The 23,951-nt window shown below is 40.1% G+C and overlaps 3 protein-coding genes across 6 annotated transcripts; 2 read left to right on the plus strand and 1 right to left on the minus strand.

The window, feature by feature from the left end:
* Positions 1-3,167: 3,167 nt before the first annotated feature.
* Positions 3,168-8,874, plus strand: pdlim1 (PDZ and LIM domain 1 (elfin)). The gene is made up of 7 exons (XM_085183125.1): positions 3,168-3,418; positions 4,444-4,595; positions 5,099-5,183; positions 6,195-6,379; positions 6,988-7,130; positions 7,268-7,385; positions 8,204-8,874. The coding sequence occupies exons 1-7, from the start codon at positions 3,326-3,328 to the stop codon at positions 8,388-8,390; spliced, it is 963 nt and encodes a 320-aa protein (XP_085039251.1). The 5' UTR covers positions 3,168-3,325; the 3' UTR covers positions 8,391-8,874.
* Positions 8,631-10,085, minus strand: neurog3 (neurogenin 3). Its single transcript, XM_085183126.1, has one exon. It carries the CDS (start codon positions 9,840-9,842, stop codon positions 9,204-9,206), a length of 639 nt encoding a protein of 212 aa, XP_085039252.1. The 5' UTR covers positions 9,843-10,085; the 3' UTR covers positions 8,631-9,203.
* Positions 10,086-15,242: 5,157 nt separating this feature from the next.
* On the plus strand, positions 15,243-23,314 carry sgpl1 (sphingosine-1-phosphate lyase 1). Of its 4 annotated transcripts, none has more exons than XM_085183293.1 (14): positions 15,243-17,490; positions 17,937-18,102; positions 18,526-18,593; positions 18,893-19,040; positions 19,200-19,279; positions 19,509-19,637; positions 20,007-20,095; positions 20,194-20,302; positions 20,387-20,485; positions 20,570-20,716; positions 20,877-21,115; positions 21,213-21,359; positions 21,442-21,562; positions 23,041-23,314. In XM_085183293.1, exons 1-14 carry the CDS (start codon positions 17,479-17,481, stop codon positions 23,182-23,184), a joined length of 1,698 nt encoding a protein of 565 aa, XP_085039419.1. In that variant the 5' UTR covers positions 15,243-17,478; the 3' UTR covers positions 23,185-23,314. The 4 variants fall into 4 exon arrangements, with proteins under 4 accessions (XP_085039419.1, XP_085039418.1, XP_085039421.1 ...); XM_085183292.1 differs by having other exon boundaries at positions 15,243-15,420; XM_085183295.1 differs by lacking the exon at positions 23,041-23,314 and adding an exon at positions 21,648-22,485 and having other exon boundaries at positions 15,243-15,420; positions 21,442-21,591.
* The last annotated feature ends 637 nt before the right edge of the window (positions 23,315-23,951 follow it).

The following is a 23,951-nucleotide window of genomic DNA, read 5'->3' on the forward strand; positions in this document are numbered from 1 at the left end:
ACCCATTTCTGGTGAATTTGGCCCATTTGTCAACCAATCAGCAGCATCATCCATGACAAGCAATGTGTAGTTGGGATTAGTAGTAGTAGTAGTAGTAGTAGTAGTAGTAGTAGTAGTATCTTTATTTCAGACATATACAAAAAAAAAAACAAAAAAAAAAAAACAAAAACCAATATATACACAAGTACACATACTTGCATTTACTCTGTGTACATACACACACGTATGTGCTCAGATAAAACAAAGAAAATAAAATATAAAATAAATAAATAAAAATAAAAATAAATAAATCAAACAGTCTCAATTACATGAAATGACAATTATTAGGTCTGAAATGGAGTAGGAAGAAGTATAACATACTTATTAATCCCTACCCCATGCTTAACATTCTATTGAATCCCACTATTCACCTAATTCCCATCATCACTTACCCCACACAATAAACAAGGAGAACATGTATAAACATAGCTACAGTGATAGATATAATTTAGATACAATTTAGCATAGTTATATATACAATGGGTGATCAACTTTATCAGTTTCATATTCTTCCAAAATCAGTTTTCGAAACATCTTTATAAACTGACTAATGCTTGAACATTGCTGTAGGTCCACAGTAAAACTGTTCCACAGTTTTACCCCATAAATAGTAACACAAAAGGTTTTAACCTGTGTCCGTGCTTTAAGAGTCTTCAGATTTAATTTTCCCCTCAATGCATAGTCCCCGTCTCTGTCAAAAAACATCCTCTGTACATTTCCTGGTAACATATTGTATCTGGCTTTGTACATAATTTTTGCAGTTTTATATTTTATAAGATCCATAAACTTCAGAATTTTTAATTTCAAGAACATGATGTTAGTGTGGTCTCTAAATCCTGCTTTAGTAATAATCCTGATTGCTTTTTTCTGAGTTTTACATAGTGGTTGAAGTGAAGTTTTGTATGTATTTCCCCAGATTTCCACACAGTATTCTAAATATGGCAATATAAGTGAACAGTAAAGTACCCGGAGTGATTTGGAAGGCAAAAAATGTTTAACTTTACTCAGTACAGAGATGCTTCTTGACAGTTTAGCTTGTATATGCTTTATGTGAGGTTTCCAGCAGATTTTGTTATCTATTATCACACCCAGAAATTTTGTTTCAGAAACTTGCTCTACTTCAACATTGTTTATTAACAATTTTGCTCCGGCATCTTTTTTACAATTTCCAAATAACATAAATGTAGTTTTTTTCAAATTTAGTGATAACTTGTTTCTGTCAAACCATGTTTTTAGTTTAATCAGTTCTTGTGTGACAATTTCCAAAAGCTGCTGTGAATTCTCTCCAGCACAAAAAATATTTGTATCATCTGCAAATAAAATAAACTGCAATATATCAGATGTTTTACATATATCATTGATATAGAGAATAAACAGCTTTGGTCCCAATACTGACCCCTGTGGAACTCCGCAAACAATGTCCAGGCACTCTGATTGATATTCACCAATCTTCACAAATTTTGCAAGGGAGCGTGTTTACACTGGCACGTTTGCCCCTCTGTAGACTCTATATGCTTCATTTACATTACCACGGTTGTGTCCATACACATCTGCCTTGCCTGTTCAGTACCGTCCTTTCCTCTTACTCTGTAGCATTGGAAGGATGCAGTCACTGAATTGGGACCAAGCTATAGCATGCTTCAGTGCTTCACATCGGCACTCATCCACGTGCCTGCCTGTTTTTGTGACCACGTGGACTCGTCTGCAGAGACTTCAAAGAAGGGTAACAGGATTTACTAGTCTGCAGGAGGTGTTTCCAGCTGCCCGTGTATCAATATAATCAAGGCTTAAAGTGACAAGATAAAAACATAATTAACAAGAATTAATAACAACTAGAGATGTAATAAAATTAGTGACTTCTTGTAGTATTTTTTTTCCTCTAAATGTTTTCTTCATCATTTTTCTTCTGCATTTATGAACGATTGACCCTTCTAATCCTCATCCTCTGCTTGTGTTTTGGATCCATCATGCTCCACAAATGCGGGCGCTATGAGTGTGCAGGGTGTGCTTCAGAGTGACTCAAACAAAGTGTTGAAGCCCAGTCAGGATGTGATTCATCCATCACATATGGTGGTTCACCTTCAAGCAGACATGCTGACTTTAGCAGTCCTTACAGAAACACATCCAAAACGAAACAACTTACTCCCAGTCCAGCGCAGATTCAGTCTTCACATGCTTCTTTTAACCTTAGCAGCAATACTAAACACATTCTTGCACATTCAACACCAGACCAGTACCAGGAAAAGTTTGATTTTAATAATCACAACAATGTAAAGTGACTTGATTGAGCTTTAACTGCTCCAGGCAGAATTACAGGCTCAAACATGCATTCTCTTTATCACACCAGCATTACTAATGCGGCCATTAGCAGTGCAAAGATTGTGAATCCTGAAATCACTTACACGTCATGCTCAAGTCTAACCATGTCTGTGCAGATTCTCAGTCATCCAGGTCATGTTGGTCTTGAGAGCTTGAGAAAAAGAAGGCAACTGGACTTTTTTTAAGTTTGTGAAGACGTTTCGGCCCTCATACAAGACATTTCTTCTGTTCTAAAAACAAAAGGTGGACTTTCCCAAGCATTTAACCCATAAAGGCAGTGTCCTCTTTGGAGGTGGTCCTGAAGGACCCATAGTGATCGTGTGAGTTGTGTGGAGAAAGGCGTTGGTCATTGCCCTCACTGGGGGTTGAAACCAGGTTTCCCTTGAAAATATGATGTTAATCTTAAACGACTTCATGGTTAAATAAAATAAAGGTTAAACAAACAAATAAATAAGGGTGAAACAACTGTGAGAGCTTGCCCCACCCTATTGAGGTCACCTAGGGCAAGGTGTGAGTTGAAGCCCTGGGAAGGGACCCTGATAACTAGTGTCATAAGCCACACAACAGTATTTTCATTGCTTCAGATTTTCTTAATAAGATAAACACGTGACGAAGAAAATGATGGCCACTACTCAGTCGCTGTGTCCAAGGGGCTTACTCACCCAGTATGGTGGCTTAATCCCACAATTCTGCACGTCAGTGGCGTATGCGCGAGTACACATATGTATGCGAGTGATCCATCTTCTTCATACACGATCTTCGGTCTCACTTATCAGGGAGGAAACTTCAAAATCTATTCGTCCAACTGTAATCCGAGGGTCCTCCCCCTCCACTAATGCGGTGGAGTTGCAGTCAGCCTCAAACTTTTAACCATTGATTACTCCACGTCATATTGCAGTAGGAAGTGAACCAGAGGTCTGAGGCAGCTCCTTAACCACCGTCGGCTCTGTTTCAAAGCTTTCACACCATGCCTCTCCGTGTGGCATTGCAGGGTCCCGGCCCCTGGGGGTTCAGGCTGGTTGGAGGAAAGGACTTCGAGCAGCCACTGGCTATTTCCCGGGTAAGTTCGTTTTATTGTTAGTTTCTCCCCCGCATTTCAGTGTAACCGCACCTGGACTCTCACCTCTCATTGTTTCCCCGCGACTTTACTGAAGGCTGGTTGACGATTAACGGTTAGCTTGTGTTAACCGGAGGGCTAACGAACGGCTAAACTAGCGTTAGCTTTCTCAGTTTATTGTAATTAAAAGTTAAGTTAGCGGCAATTTTTGCTAGTGCTACCTCAAGGAGCAAACGCGGTGGTCCGTGGACCCCACTTAATATTTAAAAACATACTTTTTTTTTTTTATTCAAGGTAAAATATATTTTTGCTGATGAATTGTGATTTTATGTATCTTTTTCAGTCTTTAACTGAGTTAAAGCTACTTTAAAACAGTAGTTTTATAATAGTCGAACCAGAAATCCCAAAATCCCAAACAATGGTTGTCATATTTTGTCTCCTACAGAATTTACTTAAGATTTAAAGCGTGATTTTAAAAGTTTAAACTCCATGCTTTGACGTCACTGAATGACCATGGACCCATCGGAGCCTCTTTGTCATGAGCTGACAGCTGACACACCTCACTGGTGTTCACTAGCGCTAAGATTTTATTAAGCTTCATACAGGGTGCTGCTCTTGTGGCAGTAATGAACCGGATTATAGCTAGCAAAGCACTCCTCTGAGCCTACACTGCATTTTTCCCCTCTTGTGAAGGTTATTACTGTGGTCAGGCCACCCCACCCATGGAAAAGTGATTAGGAATTCCTGGACTGTACTGGTCCCTCTCCCTGCTTTAGGCTTTTATCTCAGATAGAGAATCTGGGCTCCAGGAAGCTTTTATCCTGACTCTGCAAGTGCCTTCGCTTCTGTTTACTGTTAACAAAGACAGCTGCTTAAAGGTTCTTGAAGGTCAGGTTTAAAACAATGGCACTCAACTGTTTTGACTTGGAAGCCTTTAGGCTGTAATTAGAAGGTGCATTTTCCATATATTCGTAATTATGGTGCACAAGTGGCTTCTAATTTTATAATTTTTATGTCCTGTGTTGTAGGTCAACCCCGGAAGTAAAGCAGCCCAAGCAAATCTATGCATCGGGGATATAATTCTTGCCATCGATGGAGAACCAACAGAGAACATGACTCACTTGGAGGCGCAGAACAAGATAAAGGGCTGCATAGAGGAAATGGTGCTCTCCATAGACAGGTAAGCTGTGTCTAAATGTGCCATTCTGATCTGCGTAGCCATAGGCTCAAAAGAGTGATTAATGTGAGACGGCTCAGCTGCAATCCAGGTGTTCAGCGAGTGACATCATGTTTATTCAGTGATTTTTAAACAGCAGTTCTGTTTGTTTTACTGGTTTTTACCATGTTGCAATCCCGCATTGCTCTGCTGTGTCGTATTGTAAATTACTCACGACTGATGACTTTTGAGGAGTCGTATCAAAAGGGATTTGACAGACGGTTGGAACCACATATGTTTGCTCCCATTAAGCGATGTCATATTGAATGCATGAAAGGATGGGCTTAACTGCAAGATAAACAAGAACATGAGCATGCCTGCAAGGGCTCTGTTGCATTCAAAGACACAGCCCTAATATTGCGTTCACGTGCTGATACACAGGAACACGCAGGCGATCCTGGCATTTTTATGTTACTGAATCCTCAGATCATCTTTCAAGCCTTGTTTTGCCTTCCTGTCTTCCTCAGGTCAGAAACAAAACTGTGGTCGCCGCTGTCATCTGAGGAGGGGAAGACGCATCCCTACAAGATGAATCTTGCATCAGAACCACGGGTGTGTGTCAGCATCAAAGCTGTATGAACTTTAAAAAAGTGACTCCTCCAGCTTTGTCATTTAGAGTGAAATCGAGTAGCCGTTCAGTTTCTGGAAGCCAGAGTGCTGCCCTCTCCATGCCTGCAAAGGCTTGGGGATTTTTTTTAATTTTTTTTTTATTTATATCCTACTACTGTTCATGATGAAGTCATTGTTTACTTACCAACAGGAGGTTTCCTAGGAGACAGTAGTTTATCAGCCAAGCCCTGACGCAAGCCTCAGTTCCTGCCCGCTGAGTGGAAAGTTGAGGCCAAAGTATGAATTCATGTAGGAAATGGTGTCTCAGGCCCGGTGTATGTGTGTGTGTTTCACAAGTCACAAAACTAGTGTTTTGTTTTTTTTGTTTCTCCCACACACATATTAACACATATTTCAAGCACTTCTCTAGAAAATGTTGCTTCACTCTTTTGTTTTATGTAAGTATTGTCAGCTCCTTTGCGCAAGTCATCTTGCTCGCAGAGACTCGGGGAGATTTTGCACTTTTAGAAGCTTGAAGCATGAGCTATATTTGGAGGCATTTCCGTGTTCCCACTGTGAAGCATGAGCTAGATTTGGTGGTATTTGTATGCCCACTGTGATGGCATGCCAGTGTCATGACGCATCTGTCGTTAAAGTTAGCCACGTAGGTATAATTAAGGCAGAGTCCACAGTCATTATCCTGCTAAATTATGTGTGATTTTGTATCAGACTGGAAGCTGCTTTAAAAAGACAGAACCGCTCAAAGTTTCCAAGTCTGTTTTCAAGAAAAGTGTTGTTGAAAGTGAAGCTTAAAACACAATAGGCCAGTCACTTTCAAACCTTAAGCCATATTTCTAACCCACTTAGCGAACACTGCATGTTTGTACATGCGCAAGTTAAGAAACAAAACTTGTATAGCTCATCAGGTGTGCACAGAGAGTATTGCTTGTTTCAATCACACTTGAATTTCATAAATATTGCACTCTCCTAACTTTTGCAGCTTGGTTTTTGCAGGAGGTGAAACACATAGGCTCGACCCACAACAGGAGCGCCCTGCCTTTCACTGGTTTCGGCTCCAAAGTGGTGACTAACCAGTACAATAATCCATCTGGGCTGTACTCTTCAGAGAATATCAAGGACTTCAACTCAGCTGTGGATGAAGTCAAGACCATTACTACGGCTAATGACCCCCCGAACAAGTAAGATGGGCTTAAGTGATGGTAATCAATCAGTATTGAAAATGTGAGGACGAGTGAGTTTAGTCCAGCTGGGCTCTGCTTGGTTCACAGAGTAAATAATCATTGTGGGCAGTAGAGTAGAGTATTTTCCAAATACTCATTTTTGAATTGGGGAAACTGGAAATGCATTTGTTTTAGAGGATTACTTCAATACTGAAATACACAAAACCTCTTAAACACACTGTCATTTATTTGAATCCTTTCTGGAGGAGAAGTACATGTACACACTGTTTGGCTGTAACTGCTAACTGCAAAATTTACAGTAGTGGGCCAGCTCCCGAAAGGCTGCTGTGCTTCAACAAATCATTAAAGTGTGAATATTGCTTCCAAGCAGATGGAGCCAGTATTTACTAATCCAATGACTTAAGAAAATGATGTCACTTAAGTCTATGTTTAAAACAAGTAAAACACAAGAGAAGGATCATTCATTGGTGGTTTTTTGTGCTGAATTAGCACTGTGATCTCCTGGGCTTTTACTGCCAGTCTGATTATGTATCAAAATACTGTTGCTGAATATGATTTTTTATTTATTTTTTTTCCTTGCTGAAACGTGCCCAATTTCTTTCTAGTGCTCCATCAGAGCCATCAGGTAAGCGACCGCCCATAGTCGCAGATTCCGAAGTCTACAAGATGCTGCAGGAGAATCAAGAGTCTGACGAGCCTCCTCGACAGTCTGCTTCATTCAAGGTGCTTCAGGAGATTCTTGAGACAGGTACTGATACCATGCTTTTTCCATTTACTTTAAGGGGCAATATTTTTATATTTTGTTTTTAAACAATGTTTGCTTTTTGGTAGACTGTTATCTTTTAGTTCCAATCAAGATTTTCAGTCTATTCTTGGTGTTTGTAGGAGACTCGGATAAACCATCAGGCTTCAGGAGTGTGAAAGCACCCACAACAAAGGTTGGAGCATCAGTGGGGAACACAGAGAAGTTACCCATGTGTGACAAATGTGGATCTGGGATTGTGTAAGTATTTTATGGTCAAGATTGAACTCTGTAGGCCTCTAGATTGTGTTCATCTGAATCTAGCAGCATTTGGGAGAAATACTGTGTCTCCACCTTGTGGTCAAATGAAGTAACAACAACACTTGTTTCCTAATTCCTGCTGCTGGGAGATATTTTAATTTTGCTTTTTATATTTTTAGAAAGGTTCATAAATGTTTTATTTTCCTTTCTTTAAGAGTATCCTTGAAAATCTTTACTTCATACAGATGTTTAGCACACTGTCCCATGAGAAGATCTAAGTTTAGAAACTTCTACTTCAATCTGCCATGCCGAGGGTTTAGTATGGGGTTTACCAGGAACAGGTCTACCACGGGTTCACCAGTGCTGGCTTATAATATGCGGCTTTTTTAGCAATAGATTAATTGCTTTTGTTTCTTACCATTATTTCCGTTGTGGATGTTAAAGCCAGATTATAAAATCCTAGTGTACAGAATACGACACCGAATCTTTTCTCCCACAGGGTCATTTCAGTCCTTTACTTTTTGAGATACTGTACGAGAGTATCACTTCATTTTCTGACATTTTCATGTCTGTGCTGTTTTGAGAAGTGGGAACATGGAACGTGCCTGTAATGGCAAGCAAAACGTTATAAATCAGGCCTAATTTCTGACTCAGACATTTCCTGATGTTCATCTTTCTCCAAAACACCTTTGAGATCTAAAAGTAAATATGTGTTTAGGTTTTCTAACTTGATCAGCTTCGATCAGAAGATGCTCTTTCCTATAGACAGCGACCCTCACTGCCATTCTCACTTATTTTTGTTTTTATTTACACTTCAGAGGGATGGTTGTGAAGCTGAGGGACAAGTTCCGTCATCCCGAGTGCTACACCTGCACAGACTGCAACGTCAACCTAAAACAGAAGGGACATTTCTTTGTGGAGAACCAGATTTACTGTGAGACGCACGCACGCGAGCGAGTGACTCCACCCGAGGGCTACGACGTGGTTACAGTCTTTCCCAAGTAGTTCCCCTCACTGAGCTCGGCCTCGGACTGCACGCCACTATAGGACACCAAGACATAAACCGAGACTTACAATATTTAGCTAATGCTACTCGTAAGACTATGAACTGGTCTCCTTTCACACTATACTTCAGTACTGTCACTGGTAGGCAGGACAGTAAGGAACTACGTGTTTGAAAATGTTGATTTGCACAAAAACGTTGGCCTATAAGAAAGAAAAACGAGTGAATACTGTAAGATGGCATTTCTTTTTTTTTTTTTGTATCATTTAAAATAATTTCAATGACCACCACTATGTTTTGATACTGTTTGTACATTTCAGCATCTTTTGAATCATGGAAGCAAAAGAAAGCCAGAATATTCCCATCCCTGTTAAAGGGAAAAAAAAAATGTTTTCTACAGTTTTTATTGAATAAATAAACATTGTTTTATACAGCAAAATACATTTGAATATAATTGCCAAATAAATATTTTTTAGCTTGAACAAATTCTCTCATGTCGTGCTGGTTTATTAATTGTCCCTTGGTGCTCTTTTTCTTTTCTTTTAGTGACACTGATTGTAGGACTGCAAATATTAGGGGTGCCACATGATCATTAAATTGCTTTCAAACAAAGAATGATTTGAATTACAGTTGTTGTTTTTTTTAAAAAAGCAAAAAAAAAAAACCAACCTTAAGTGCTTTTGAAGAATAAACACTGAACATGGGGAAACTAATGTCTTTGGACCTGGTCTTAAGAGTAACCTCGCTAAAGCGGACGGGGAACTGCTGCTTGCACCCAAATGTCTTCTTTATGTGAGATGGAGCGGTATAGAGAGTCAAAAGTGCCACATACTCGTCAGGTCATTGTCAGCACACAGGGACTTGAAACAAAAGGTAACGGGGATGGCGCTGGATTCCTCTCCTGGGAAGATTCTGCAGCTCATCTCATTAACAGCGGTGAGAGAGCTTCTGTGGCTAAAGTCAGCATTGGTCCCATAACCACATTCTGAAGGTGATGCTGAGTCCCATTCGGCAGATAAAACGCTTGCCGGGCTGCTCAGATCTGATGCCAGATAGTCCTGAGTGTGTGCGTGTTGGTCTGCCATCCGGAGAGTCTCGGTCAGAGCCCAGATGTAGTTGCGGGCAAATCGCAGAGTCTCGATCTTTGTTAGTTTCGCGTCTTCTGGCAAAGCCGGCAGGATGCTCCTCAGCGCGTCCAGGGCGGAGTTCAGATTATGCATGCGGTGGCGCTCTCTATCGTTCGCCTTCATCCTTCGCCTGCCCCGCTGCCCGGACTGCTCACATCTGTGTTTGGGGTTTTTCACTGAGGACACGTCTCGAGTAACAGTCGCTGGTTTTCGCGGGAGCTGTCCTCGTGAGTCTCCTGAAGTGTCACCGGCCTCGTTCACTCGGTGGCGCAGTGTTGGAGAAAACCTGCGCAGGGCGTCGGGGACGCAGATTACTTTAGGATACATCCTGTGCCGACGAAGAAGATGAAAATAATCAAAACTGATGCCAATGAGACAGCTTGGCTATAAAGAGAAAAAGAAACTCCAAATGATGCCCTGAGATGTGCCACAAACCCTGGAAATCACGTTTCCCATTTTTTCTACGAGACTGAAACGTGCATCTACACCCTGAGTTCGTTAAACGTTTTAACTGATTAAAAATAACAATGCAACTGCACCAGTAACTAGAAAGGAAATATCTGAAAAACATTAAAGGACATATTTAAAAAAAAAAAAAAAAAAAAAAAAAAAAAACTTCTGCTGAATGAGTGTAGTCGCACTTACGTTTGTAGGCCTACTCCTGACAGGCGAAGCTGAGATAAAGACGTAGTCCGCTCTTGTAGCTGGAGGCAGCAGACAGTGTATATGTGCAGGTGACAGTGAGGGATGGATGCGCATCTCTTGTCACTTTATATGGCCTTTATCTTATCTGTTTTTTGCACCGTGGACGCCTGAATCAACAGCGCTCCTCGAGTGGCCAATCAGCTTCCAGGCAGCGAGTCCTTCACCCTCTCCCTCATCCTTCAGTGTGCTTGCATTTCTTTGTGTATTCATTGTAATAGTTAATTAAATACACGTGGATGGCAAAGTGCCACGAATGTATGTCAGGCTAATAATACTCCGATTTCATGTTTTTTTTCTTGGAGAAGGTAAACATTACGAGCCGATTTCCATACGTTTGTCTGGGGGCAACAAACATGCAGCGTTCAGGATTGTGCTGGTCCTAAACTACCACTCTGGGAATCTTAATATATCTGTTTATTGCTTGTATTTATCATTATGCCAGCTATTCACTAAACTAATGCTGGAGGTCCTGGTAGGAAAAGAAAACCAAAACATTTTGTGAGCTTTGCTTTGACCTCGGTTTAGTGAGGTCATGCGCTTGTTTCTGTCTAGTGAGATGCTGGTCTAGCAACAAAAAAAAAAAAAGAAGCTTGACACGAGACACAATATGGATCTTGTATATATGATGTGATACATCATACAGATGATCTTTAATTCCCATTAAAGCTTTCAAGGCTAGCTGTCTTCATCTTTACTATCGTTTATTGTTATAGTAAATCATAATGTGTTTATGAAAAGACTTTCGCAATGGTTTAAAATAAGCAACGTTTAGTTTTATGCGCAAAAGTTGGAACCGTAGTCAATATTTGTACTGTGTTTAATTAAATATCACTGTACACAAAGTTTTATTTTGGAAATATTATCCGATCTCTATCCATAAGAGGTACTTTTAATGCCACATTTTACGCACTCAAAACATCGGCACATGCCCTGCAGAGCACATTATTGCCAGACTGGCTTCTAAAATCAGCTCCATGTGCACCAGAGTACGCTAAAAACCGAGATGAAGAAGAAAATGCAAAAGTTCTCTGTAGTTATTATTTTATTATTGTTTATTGTTAAAGATTGAGAGACTCTTTGCGATTCTGCGCACATCACACTACCTGGTAAGGCGGACGTTAAAAGAACTTTAAGCTCCTTGAAGTTGGTCCTTACTTATTGCTTCGATGAGTCTTTTTTAAAGATTATTTTACCTCTTTGTTAGCTCAGAAAACTTTACCTATATTAAACAAGTGTTGTTTTTAAATGGCATATATTTGGATAAACATTTGCTTCTTGCGTTAGAGCGCAAAGCTCCGGTATTTGGATAAGACAATTACGCATGGAGCAAACTAAAAAAGGAGAGGTGGGAAGGTGAAATCCGCTGTGTAAATCGATGATACAAAGGGTCTTTTTGTGTTTCGCAACAATAAAAGCTCGTTTTCTTCTATAATGTGAGCCTGTGTCTGTGCGCTATGACATCTCCAAAAACTTGTCCAAGATCGCCACAATTCAGTGACGCGTTGCTATTTTCTAATAAAACTTTATTTTAACACATTAAAGATTAGTAAAATGAGTCAACAGTGAGCAGATACGTTCTAGCCTGGGTAAGGGAGGAAAAGGAAGCGTGGCGGGGCTCAAGCATGATTTACAATTGCCAACAAAGGATCACAAAAAGCTCTCCTTAACTTTCTGTCTAAATATGTGTTTTGGGAACAATCTGATAACCATATGCTTTCAATAAACTGGACAAATATACTAGGGAGATAGGAGATGGTGCCTTGCTGTTATAAAAGGCCCGAAAAGTCTAAAGTAAACTGAATATTACCACTTTACAAATATTCATTGATGCCAAATCCATATTAGGATATCGTGGACAGGTGTGGGTTGAAGTTGTCAGTCTCTCTCCTTGATTTTTTATCAGTGTGCTGTAGTGTCCTGCTTGTTATGCAAAGTATAGGCAAACATAAGCGGCCAGTTGCTGTGGTAATGGTAGATATCGGAGCAGACTTGGTACGAAAAGTGATTTAACAATATTTAACAATAAACTAAGCAAGCTACCGAGCAGGTGATACCTGCCTGATGCTCCTGATTAATACTTCCTCTGCTACTTCACTTTACAGTCTCCTTTGCTTATTTATTAAACGAAATCTATTTATTATTATTTTAGCAAACAGAGGTACCAGGTGGGGCTTTATTTTCGTCTTCGGCTTTTTGTCTGAAGGACGTTTTGAGGGGGACAATCAAAGTCCAACAACTCGCTGACCAGATTGTTGTCATCCCAAACTAGCAGCGAAGCCATTCAATGTGCCCCCCTCCTCTTGTTCTTTCTAGCAAAGAGCTGCCGGGAGAGAAAAAAAGGAAAAGGAAACTTCTTCAAGAAAGGAAAAACATCTTAAAAACATTTAATTGCAACCCGGATGCCATATGTACACCTCTTGTGAGACCCCTCAACAATATGACTGCCTTTTAGAAAGTATGGAGTGCGCCTTTGGAGACGTGTGCGCTTTTGGAGAAGTGCGCGCGTCGTGACCAGCATGACCCCGAACACACTTTACACAAGAAGTAATTCACTTTTAATGTGCTTTGGAGTTTCCTTTCACAGGCAAGGCATTGTACCTCTCACCCCAGCTTTTGAAGACAGTGTACACCAATTATAGCGGAATAGGTGTCCTTTGGAGACAGTTTGTCTTTTTGTAAAGATTGGAGATTTTAAACACAAATAGGACGGTGGCTGCAAGTCGCCCCCTTTCACCCTCTAAACTACTACATAATGTTTTTTCTTTGTTTCTGATAGCTTATTTGCGAAACCTCGTTTTATTAGCGGCTCTTTGTAGATAAAAAAAGAGCAAATGTTGAATTTTCCGGGAGGGGATGGTAGCTTCAAGGGACATGTAACATTAAGGTTTTAATCAGTTATAAATGTTTGATTTAGACAGTAAAGTTAACCTATTTATAAAAAGTTATTTCTTTTGGCGTTTTTAATTTATGAAGACTATTTTAGTCTTCTACAGAACACGTAAAGAAATATGGTGGATTTGCGCTTACTTGTCTGTCTGCTGGCAGGAACGTACCTGAATAAATCAAAAATGTGATTTTATTTGCAGAGTTGTATATTCAGTAAGACAATAAAGAAATTATTTGATAAACTTGTAATTCAACAAACATATGCACTAATTGCCCAATTTTTTTCACAACTCTAGTGAATCACAATGAACAGTTAACAAAAAAAGAAAGAAAAAAAAGTCAGTTCAGCTGAGTTGTTTGATGAAAGTAACACAATCTAAAGGGTGAAAGCTTCCATATCAAAATCCCAAACAATTGTATTAGCCTAAAAGCACAATTCTGGAGAAGTTTTCAAACCTGTCATATTTCAGGTGTTTAATTTGGGTTATTCGTATACATCATAGTATATATGATATATACACATAGTAAGATGCATGTAAAAATTGACCCCCTGCCAAGACTTTGTTCATAACAAGTGCCTATATTCAATTTTGAACAATAGATCTATTTAGAATATAAAAATTCCCACTGAACAGCAATAAATATATGATTGATCCTTAATGACTGTTTCAGAAAGCAGGGGGAATCTATTTTACTGGTATTACAGCACTCATTTTTAGAGGAAAAACATCTATTATCAGTAATATCATATCTTCCTTTACTTAAGAAATGAAAAAGAACAGTCATAATAACTCATATATGTTTTATTGAAAGTGAAAATGGCGAGAACATCATTCTGGAACAATTGGGAATTATTGTATAAACATTTCTAACCATTACATCCATTAAACACTCTGCTCAGTTCTGTATCATTAAAAAATATCATCACTATCGTCTATAATGATTGATATAAACATTTTTTTTTTAATAGTGTAACACTTAGAACACAAAACATAAAAGTTTCAGGTTTACCTCAGAACAGCCTCATTGCACAAGATTTGATAACACCTGTACCACAGGCTAAAAATTTAAAATGTTTGAATTTTGTATATTTTGGGTCACTTTAGGGGAAAAAATAAATACATTTCAGGCTAAAAGAATTATATTTAGGGTGTTTTAACTGGTTTTATATGACAAACAGATGAAGAGCTCAACTGTAAATGTGATAAAAGTGACGCACAGACTATCCAGGGCAATTTAACTACATGGACTTCAGTTACCACTATAACAACAAAAGAGCAAAACACATAATGTGTCTGGGTTATTGTGTTGGTTTAGCCTTATTCCACAAGTCAACCTAGTTTTATAACTTTTTTATTTATGTTCTTTTAAGACGACCAATTTAATTTTATCAATAAAACGGCAGCTGTACAACTACTTTTTTAATTGTCTACAACAGACGATATCCCACTCAAAATTAGTGTATTTAGATGTGCAGTTACAGTATCCGGCAGCTCCGCGGCGCTGTTTTCCCTTCTAGACAAAATTTCGTCTTGTTACACAAAATGCTAAATGAGGCGTTCACTGATGTTAAAATATGTATACTTTAAGTAGAATAAAAGTAAACGAGTATGATCCAGTTATAAACAAGAACGTGTCTATCAAGGAATGAGAGCCATTATCTGTCTTTATAATTATCGGAGAATCAGAGAATGTGACCCTTAGTAATATATACCTTTTTTTAGGATGCCAAAAAATTGATTGTTCTCCGCTGAAGAAAACTCAAATGCCGAAATGATCTGAGCAATGCACAGTCATACATCTGAATAAATGTCGATAAATTAAGATTTATTACGAAAAGGTACTTTGGTGTCTGCTCGTCAAACATTTCTGGGGTAAAGGTCACTGACTCGAGGCGTAAATATTTCAATAAATACGGTGGTTTCCATGGCATTACTGGACTCACATGACGGTGAATTGTCTTTTACGTGGCGTCTCTGAACGCAGCATTTCACATCCAGTTGTGGGTGTGAAAACGTGCGACGTTCCTGCGACTCGGAGAGAAGATCTACAAAGCACGCGGTGCCTGGTAGATTGGTAGATTTCACAGCGGCACAGCGTCATCAGATCTACACATGCGCAGACCGCGTGCAGTTATAGGCGAGTGTATTTGTTACTTCCTCAATCAGGGTTAGCTTGCTGCTGTGTTTGGTAGTAGCATGTAGATGAGAGTAGAGGACTCATAGCAAAGGCTGCTGGAGGTGACTTTCCCGAGAAGCAGGCTAAATAAAGGGAACTTTCGGTGACAGTTTGCCTCGAGAACATGGACTACTGGGTAGGTGTCTCTGTACTTTCTCTCCGTCTCACGTTACAGGCAGTGTGGCAGACGGGACAATGACAGTGCGGCTTCAGGACGCCCGAAGAAGCAGACTTGTTTATCAGTACTGAAGTGAGCTAATGGCCCGAGTTGTTTTGCTGTGAGGGATGCTCCGAGTCCACAAACACTGGCAGGCACTCTTGTTAAGAGAGCTTCGTGTTACAGACATATGGTTGTTTTTCAGGAAACATTTAATTTTCATCGATACTTTTTGGCCCTGGTATAAAAAGATGGTATACAAGATGTAACTACAGGTTCATGGTGCACTTTTATTGGTTTAAAGTCTAATAAAATAAGATCCTTCCTCTTTGCGTGCGTGTTTTGCGGCTCATTCACTATTGTTTATTGTGGCTGCCTCTGTTTAAAAGTAGAAATCCTGTTCAACATAAACCTGCAGGAAGTTTAAACAAAGCACTACTCTTAGTAGTCCCACGGGAGAGTTGTTTAAGGTTGTGCAAGCAGTGTGTTTTTTTTTTGTTTTTTGTTTTTTCTTTCTTTCTAATTGAAGTAATCAGAGGCAGACAAAAGACACGGCAGGAGATGGCAGCTGGTCTGACACGGATCTGCTGTCAGGGCAGAAATCACTCTGAGCTCCTTCAGGTCATCACAGGAGAGAGAAGAATTATCTCAAGGGGGGAAAAAAAAACTAAACAAAAAACATACTTTTGATGTTGACCTAAATATCGTTTGATACTGTGGCAGTCTGGAGGCTTTGTAGAGGTTTAAATAAAACATTTCCAGACACCACATCTGTAATTATTCTCCCCCCTCAGTGATCTCCTCATCTCTCTTTGAGCTTTGGTGATGTTTTAGCAAGCTGACTGTTTTTTCCTTCATGTATCCAGGAGCAACCACCTCACGCCCAATATATTTCCACAAGAACATGACCTCCCATTTGAAACAACAAAAGGTCTCATTAGAAGAATAGTTAAATGTTGTATAGGGTGGGGGTGAACAAAAGAATGAGTGTCCACTGTTCAACAAGGAGTAGCACAAAACTGGTACAAGAGGCTTTGTGTGAACCTGGTGTAAGTTTTCCTGAGGGAAAGCTGTGTGTGTGGGATCTGAGGCTGAAGTAGAGTCAAAAAAGGAAGTGCTCTAATCTTTATTTATTTATTCATGTATTTATTTATTTGTTTAGTTGACAGATGTGTGACAGCAATCAAATATGGGCCGTGTGCTAAATTACATGCCTGTCATGACTCAAGTCAAGCTTCCCATTCAACATATGTTAGTTGCTTATTTTCTGTTGCTTCAGTCAGCTCTTTGCAGCTGATCTTGCTAAACCTGTATGAGAACAGGCTGTCCAAAACAGGCAGGTATGGCAGCTGCTGTCTGGTCAGGGGGTAGGACTCCCATGGCTCACTAACAACCCTTTACCTAGGATTTAATTGGGGGGGGGCAACATCTTAGGTTGTTCTTTCACACAGTAAACAGCCTTTCCGTTGCACTAAGAGGACTCACCTCATTGTGTTATTTTTGCTGTGGCAGAACAGATTGTGATTAGTTAAGATACTGCTGTTGAACCTTAAGCTTTCTTATTGCAGCTGAGGTGGCAAGTCCTCACGATCAAACTGCCTGCTGTTGTGTTGTAAAAAGACTTTGTGAGGGAGATAATGCAAAGATAAATTTGCTGCGCTTATGCAATCCCATTGACGGGCATTTCACTGTGATTAAGGCTCACCTAGATCTCCTCGGGCTAAATCATTACATACACATTTGAACTGACAGGAAAGTATTCACCTGTGATCGTGCTTTGAAAGAGACGTAAATTATACCTCGTCGTAAATTTGTAGCTCAGTCTTTCCCGTCTCGTCTAATCCTGACTGATTACCTTAACGGGCTGGATGTGTTATGTGACTAGTGGGAGGAGTCTGCTTGTAGATCTACAGTTCGCTGAACGTGTTCTCTCACTTTCACCTGGTGGAGCGAGTGCTGGCTGTCTCTTCACCTGACAGTCAGGAAAAGTGCCGAGTGCGTTTAAAGTGTGTGAGGGTGGGATCTGTAGGTCTGGCAATGTCTTCAAAAGTAAGTACTCGCACTTGAAAGATTAGTTACTTTCCCTTAAAGTAATTGGACGTGTTGTCAGTCACTGTCTTTGATGGTTTATGGCCTGACCTGCAGTGTTTTACTGGACGCCTGTACATCTGCTCCTATCGCACAGTCACAAGTTATGTGTCTTGTTTAAAAAAAAAAAAAAAATCAGATTAAGTGAGCTGAAATTTAACTGTTACCTCATTTTGCAGGAAAGCAGTTATTATGCTGTCAAACAGTGACTAACTTTCTCAATACATGGCACTCAGTGGTAACTTCCCCATATCACCATAGTCGCGTAAGAGATCTGTATCACAGGAAACATGAGTGCTGTTGACTGAATAGTTTGAGCCTTCTGTAAATCCAGATTGTTGTTAGAGAAAAGCTGATGGTTGCTCTGCACTTCTCTTGTAATGCATATTGTGTGTCTCTATGTCCAGAGTGCCTTGGAGGTGTATAAGGAGATGGTGCTGCTGTATTTGGAGGAGGGCCGGCAGCAGGTGAACTCGCGCTGCGCCCATCTGGAGCCGTGGCAGATCATCGGAGTGACAGTGATCACCACAGTGGGAGCACTATGGGTCAAAGGCTTCCTCTTCCAGCAAGAAAGTAATCTTTCACACAATAAGAATGGGTCCAAAGTAGGCCTGCTAGAGTCTTTGAGACTTGAGATAACACATGTAATCAGCTAACCATCTGCTAATGTAGTGCACACTATCTAGAGTTGCGGCACAACCGAGCAAAGCCATCATTTGTCTCGACTTTCTAGATCTTCCAATGAATCGGTGCTTAAATTCCTCAGCGAGTAGGTCAGAGCCAGCCATCTGTAGCTCTCTGAGAGGGAAAGGTCAGAGTGTGGCTTCTTGGTAAAAATCTAGCTCTTTAGTGTGTTTGCGAGCAGAGTGAAAGGGGCTCGTGACTACGCCTTCCCTTAACGTGTGATTATGGGTCACAGTCAGCTGCTTAATATTTGTGGATGCATGCATGCTAACATTTCACCACAGCTGCTGCCTTGTGTTTTCTGGTTAATAGGTCTGACCTCACGAATCAAGAAGCAGTGCTTTAGACTCATCAGAAAAATACCCTTCGTTGGCGGGGCAGTAAGTATCAGTGGTAAATCTCTTCCCTTTTTTATTTTCCCCCCTTCTGGTGTGTGCTGACGAGTGTCTGGGGTTATTATGAGTCATTCTTGGATGACTGCATATCAAAGTCATGGAGGGGGTTGGGTGGGAATGACAGACCTTTGGCACAATTAAGATGATGCTCTGGTGATAACATGTGGTTACTTCTGTTCAGTCAGCAATACTGTTACTTCTCCTATATCCATTTTAGGTTATGGGTTACGTTACTCTACTGCTGTTTGTGCCTGTAAAGTAACTCTGTCCTCTCTTTGTATCAGATCCAGAGCCAGCTGAACAAGGCTTTGGATGACATGTCTGCTAGTCTATTTACCCTCAAGGAGGGGATGAGCTACACCACAGAGCTTCCCTCCAAAGGTCTCTCTCAGGCCAAAGTAATGGAGAAAATCAAGGAGTACGACACCCTGAGTAAGTCCTCATTCAGCCCTGAGATTCCTGCTTCTTTATCAGTATCACCAAGTATTTCTAATCTTCATTGCTGATAAGAAAACTTGTCTACTTATCTTTCAAAAGGATAATATCTTTGAGAAAGCCAGTGATTTCTCAAGTCTCAATCTTTTGTTGCAGATGAGGTGAAGTGGGATAAGGGATTGGTTTCTGGGGCAGTGTACTGGGGTGATGAGTCACTGACCAACCTCCTAGTGAAGGTATGCATCTCTGTATACATTTGCAGATTTTGGCATTCCACGCATTAATGGCCAGGGTCAAGCTTGAATACATTTTGGAGTTTTTACAGTAACAAAGTTATTTTTTGATTTCATTTCCTGGTCGGTCCTTTCGATGACATTGGTTTCACCCTGGTTTGAGGTTAGCAGTTTATGCAACACTTTACTACTTTTGTCATTCATTTGTTTGTTTGTTTGGGGTTATTTTTAGGTATATGGGGATTTTGCATGGAGCAATCCACTCCACCCAGACATTTTTCCTGGCGTACGGAAGATGGAAGCAGAGGTTGTCAGAATGGCTTGCACACTCTTCCATGGTGGGCCTAACTCCTGTGGCACAGTAAGTCACCATACAGTAGACACTTGCAAGAAAATGATTGATTTTCTATATCGGCAGGATTTCCGTCACAGTTATACAATAATTATAATAATAATAGAGAGGGACAATTTAAAACCCACTTTTAGTCTAGTCTCCTTTATAGAAATACAAAGAAATAAAATTGCAGTTTGTGTTGTAACTCAAAGTCATGAAAAGTTATAATGAGACTTTGCTGAATATCTGACCACTTTTATGATCGATGCAGAAATTCTGGTGATCCCAAAGATTTCTTTTTTGCAACTCTGTTATCAGACCGATGCACAAATCTCTATCCCTACATTTAGAAAAGGTGGAATGAATTTGTCTTATCCTTACCGCTCCTTTGTGCAGGTCACTTCAGGAGGAACCGAGAGCATACTGATGGCCTGCAAAGCATACAGAGACATCGCATACGAGCGAGGCGTCAAACACCCTGAAATGTAAGCCGAGCTTTACAGGACACAGGGTCTGTGTCAAGGCTTGTTCCTGCCAGAGAAAGTCATGAAATCATTTTCGTGTCCTGCTTTTGTTTCCGCAGCCTTGCACCTGTGAGTGTCCACGCAGCTTTTGACAAAGCGGCACATTATTTCGGGATGAAGCTGGTTCACATTCCTCTCGACAATAAAACTATGAAAGTGGATGTGAAGGTGAGAGAGAACACGCGTAGACAGCATGTGCTGACTTCTGTTTCCAGGCATTATTTATTCCAGTGTTGTTTGTTCTCTTTCAAGGCCATGAGGAGAGCCATCAGCAAGAACACAGCCATGCTTGTCTGCTCAGCTCCCCAGTTTCCTCATGGAATCATAGATCCCATTGAGGAAGTAGCCAAGGTTAGAAGTGCACCATTTTTTTTTTTTATGTACTCTTGACAAAAACCGTGAAGTCACCTCACACTTTCCCTCGATGTGTTGCAGCTGGCTATACGCTACAACATCCCGATGCATGTGGATGCCTGCCTGGGTGGTTTTCTTATTGTGTTCATGGCCAAGGCTGGTTACCCACTCGCCCCATTTGACTTCAGGGTAAAAGGTGTTACCAGCATCTCTGCAGACACACACAAGGTAAGGAGTGGCTGAACAGCCTTCAGATCAAACCTTTCTAGAACAATATACATGTGTGCATATATACATACCACACATAGATTGTTCTATGTGTGGTATGTACAGGGATATGCTTGTTTTAATTCTGCACCTTGTGCGCATGTGTTACGTTTCTCTCCAGTATGGCTACGCCCCCAAAGGTTCCTCAGTGATCCTCTACAGCGATAAAAAGTACCGTCAATACCAATACTTTGTAGCTGCTGACTGGCAAGGGGGGATCTATGCCTCACCCTCTATAGCGGGCTCCAGGCCAGGAGGAATCATCGCTGCCTGCTGGGCGACCATGATGCATATGGGAGAGAGCGGCTACGTAGACGCCACCAAGAAGATCGTCAGCACAGCTCACAAGATCAAAACAGAGTAAGACACAGACTTGTTACACTGAACATAGTAAATTACAGACTCTGTAATTTATTATCTTCTTTAACATTCTTCTGTCTTCTTCTCTGTTTGTCAGAATCCGCAAGATAAAAGGGGTGTTTGTGTTTGGGGATCCGGAGGTGTCGGTGGTGGCCATCGGCTCGGATGATTTTGATATTTTCCGTCTGTCTAACGCACTGACGTCAAAGGGCTGGAATCTGAACACATTGCAGTACCCGTCCAGGTAGATGTAAAACAAACGATAACGTCTCAGTAAATGTGATGGCATGATAAATATTTACACCTCACAATCGTTGCTTTCACAGCATCCACATTTGCTGCACAGTTTTGCACACGCAGCCAGGGGTCGCTGATCACTTTATTCGTGATGTCAAAGAGCAGGTCGCCATCATCATGAAGAACCCCAAAGAGAAAACTACAGGAATGGTGAGTTTGGTTTACTTATCTACATAGTCGTCATTAACAGTTTAGCACCATGTGTTTTTTTTTAAGAAGTTTAAATAACACAAAGACACCAATCTTTCTTTATCATTACATCACAGTTTTGCTTTGATGATCCATGACAGGATGTTGTAATCCTATTGTAATGACAGGGTCACAGTCTAAGCCTACTGCATATAGATAAATTCATACCTTATTCAGCTACTTCACCTGACTTTGGACTGTAGGAGGAAACCAAGGGAGATTACATATTACTGTAGATCCAAACTATACCTTTATCATTCAAATCAAGCTGACTTCACCTTTGTAGTGCTCGCTAGTGTAGCCACTGGAGAGGAACCATGCTGAGTGCAGTGTATTTAGCTTTCTTTTCTGTTTAACATTCTGTGGGTATTTTGGGAAGGGAAGTGTCATTTTGCATTGTTGCTGTATAAAACCTTCGATTTGAGTTGACACAAGCAGCTATTTTGTGTGTCAGCTTTTAAACTCCACCCACGTGGGACAAGCAGCACTGTGCCCGACAGGTTTGTCAGCAGCGTAGTTAACAGTGAGAATAGATCTTGCTGCAGATTAAGGTGAATTCCATATAACTAGTAGAGGTGGGAATCACCATACAACTCACGATACGATATTATCACAATACTTAACGCACGATACGATATTATTGCAATTTTTTAAAATATTTTGCGATATTCAAATTTACTTTATCTTTATCAATATTCATTTTATCTAATATCAAAGTCTCACACTCAGTCTTTCTCTCATTTCAGTTTTATTGTTGACAAACTGAACGGTTTGTATTACAGTCTAGTCCAACTTAACTGAATGCAACCATCTGGTACAATTATAGCTATTCTGAACTATGCAATTTATGAAAACTATGCAGCCCCTTCAGCAACTGAAGAATTTGAAAGTAAATTAAAACAAAATATAATTTTACATTAAATAAAAAAGTTTTAAACTTAATTATAATAAAACATGTCTTAAATTAAAATAAGTAAACTGTCATGTTTATTGCTGCCAAAAAAAAGTTAAACACATTTGGACAGTGAAGGAATGTCAGGATTCTTGCTCAGAAAAAGGAGGTGATCAACATGCTCTGAAGTCAGATCACGATACTACACAGTATCGATTTTTTTCCCCCACCCCTAATAATTAGAGGTTAGTTTCTCAATTTCTCAAGTTTAATTTGTTCTTCAGTCAGTTCACTCATCACATTGGAGAGGTACAAGAGGTTATATGAATCCAAATGTAACAAAAACAAACAAAAACTGTAACATCTGTGCTGCCATTTAACTGGAACTTTTTAATTTACTTAAAAAAAAAAAAAATTTACTTTTTTTTTTTTATTTAATGCAGCTGCCTTCTGCGTATGAAAGTATGTAGCTAAGAGAAAACCTGTTTTAGGAGACAGATGATGTGTCTGGATGTTTGTAAGCTCACTTATGTTCCTGCTCTTGCAGGGAGCGATCTACGGCATGGCCCAGGCCATCCCAGATAGATCCCTGGTGACGGAGATTTCCCGAGGTTTCTTGGACTGTCTCTACAGCACTGAGGTGACCAAGTCAAACATCAGCCACATGAATGGCAACGGCAAAGCCCACTGAAAAGGGATTGGTCCCTCCTGGCCCGACAACACTGCATGCAGGGAAACGCTCTCGCCTCCTCCCAGAGCTCTGATTTTTAAATCGTTCAACGGTTGCCTTATCTTGCATACCTGCACCATATATATATATATATATATATATATATATATATATATATATATATATATATATATATATATATATATATATATATATATATATATATATATATATATATATATATATATATATATATATATAACATCTGCAGCAATCTTTGAAGCACAAGCCATTGTCATTCTAATCAGCCTAGAGGGAAATTCCTTGTAACACTGCGCCTAAATGGTACAGAGAAGACATGACTGGGTCCAAACGAGTTTTAACCTCCGATTTGATTTTAAATTATGTCGAGGAAATGTGTTTGTTTTTTCTGTTTTTCTGTCATTTCAATTTTAGCTTTCATTTAATACACGTCTGTCATGATATCTACTGATTGCATAATAAAACCTTTCAGTTTTTGTAATACCAGAACATTTCAATGCCGTCACCGCTTCACTTCACTGTCCACGACGACTTTGCAAAAACAAACCACTCGAAAGCTCAAAATGTGCTAGAATCGCTGCGCTGCCTGTAGCTTATAAACTGATGCACTGCTCTGAACTGGCTGTACATGCCTGTGTATTATCATCAAAAGGGCGGTTTAATGTAAAAGCATTGCAATGCCCTAAAAACTACATATCAGGTTAATATGTACATCACTTGAAACCAGAATTTATCTGCAAACCTGA

This window comes from Neolamprologus multifasciatus, chromosome 13 (genome assembly GCF_963576455.1).
Source record: "Neolamprologus multifasciatus chromosome 13, fNeoMul1.2, whole genome shotgun sequence".
NCBI lineage: Eukaryota > Metazoa > Chordata > Actinopteri > Cichliformes > Cichlidae > Neolamprologus > Neolamprologus multifasciatus.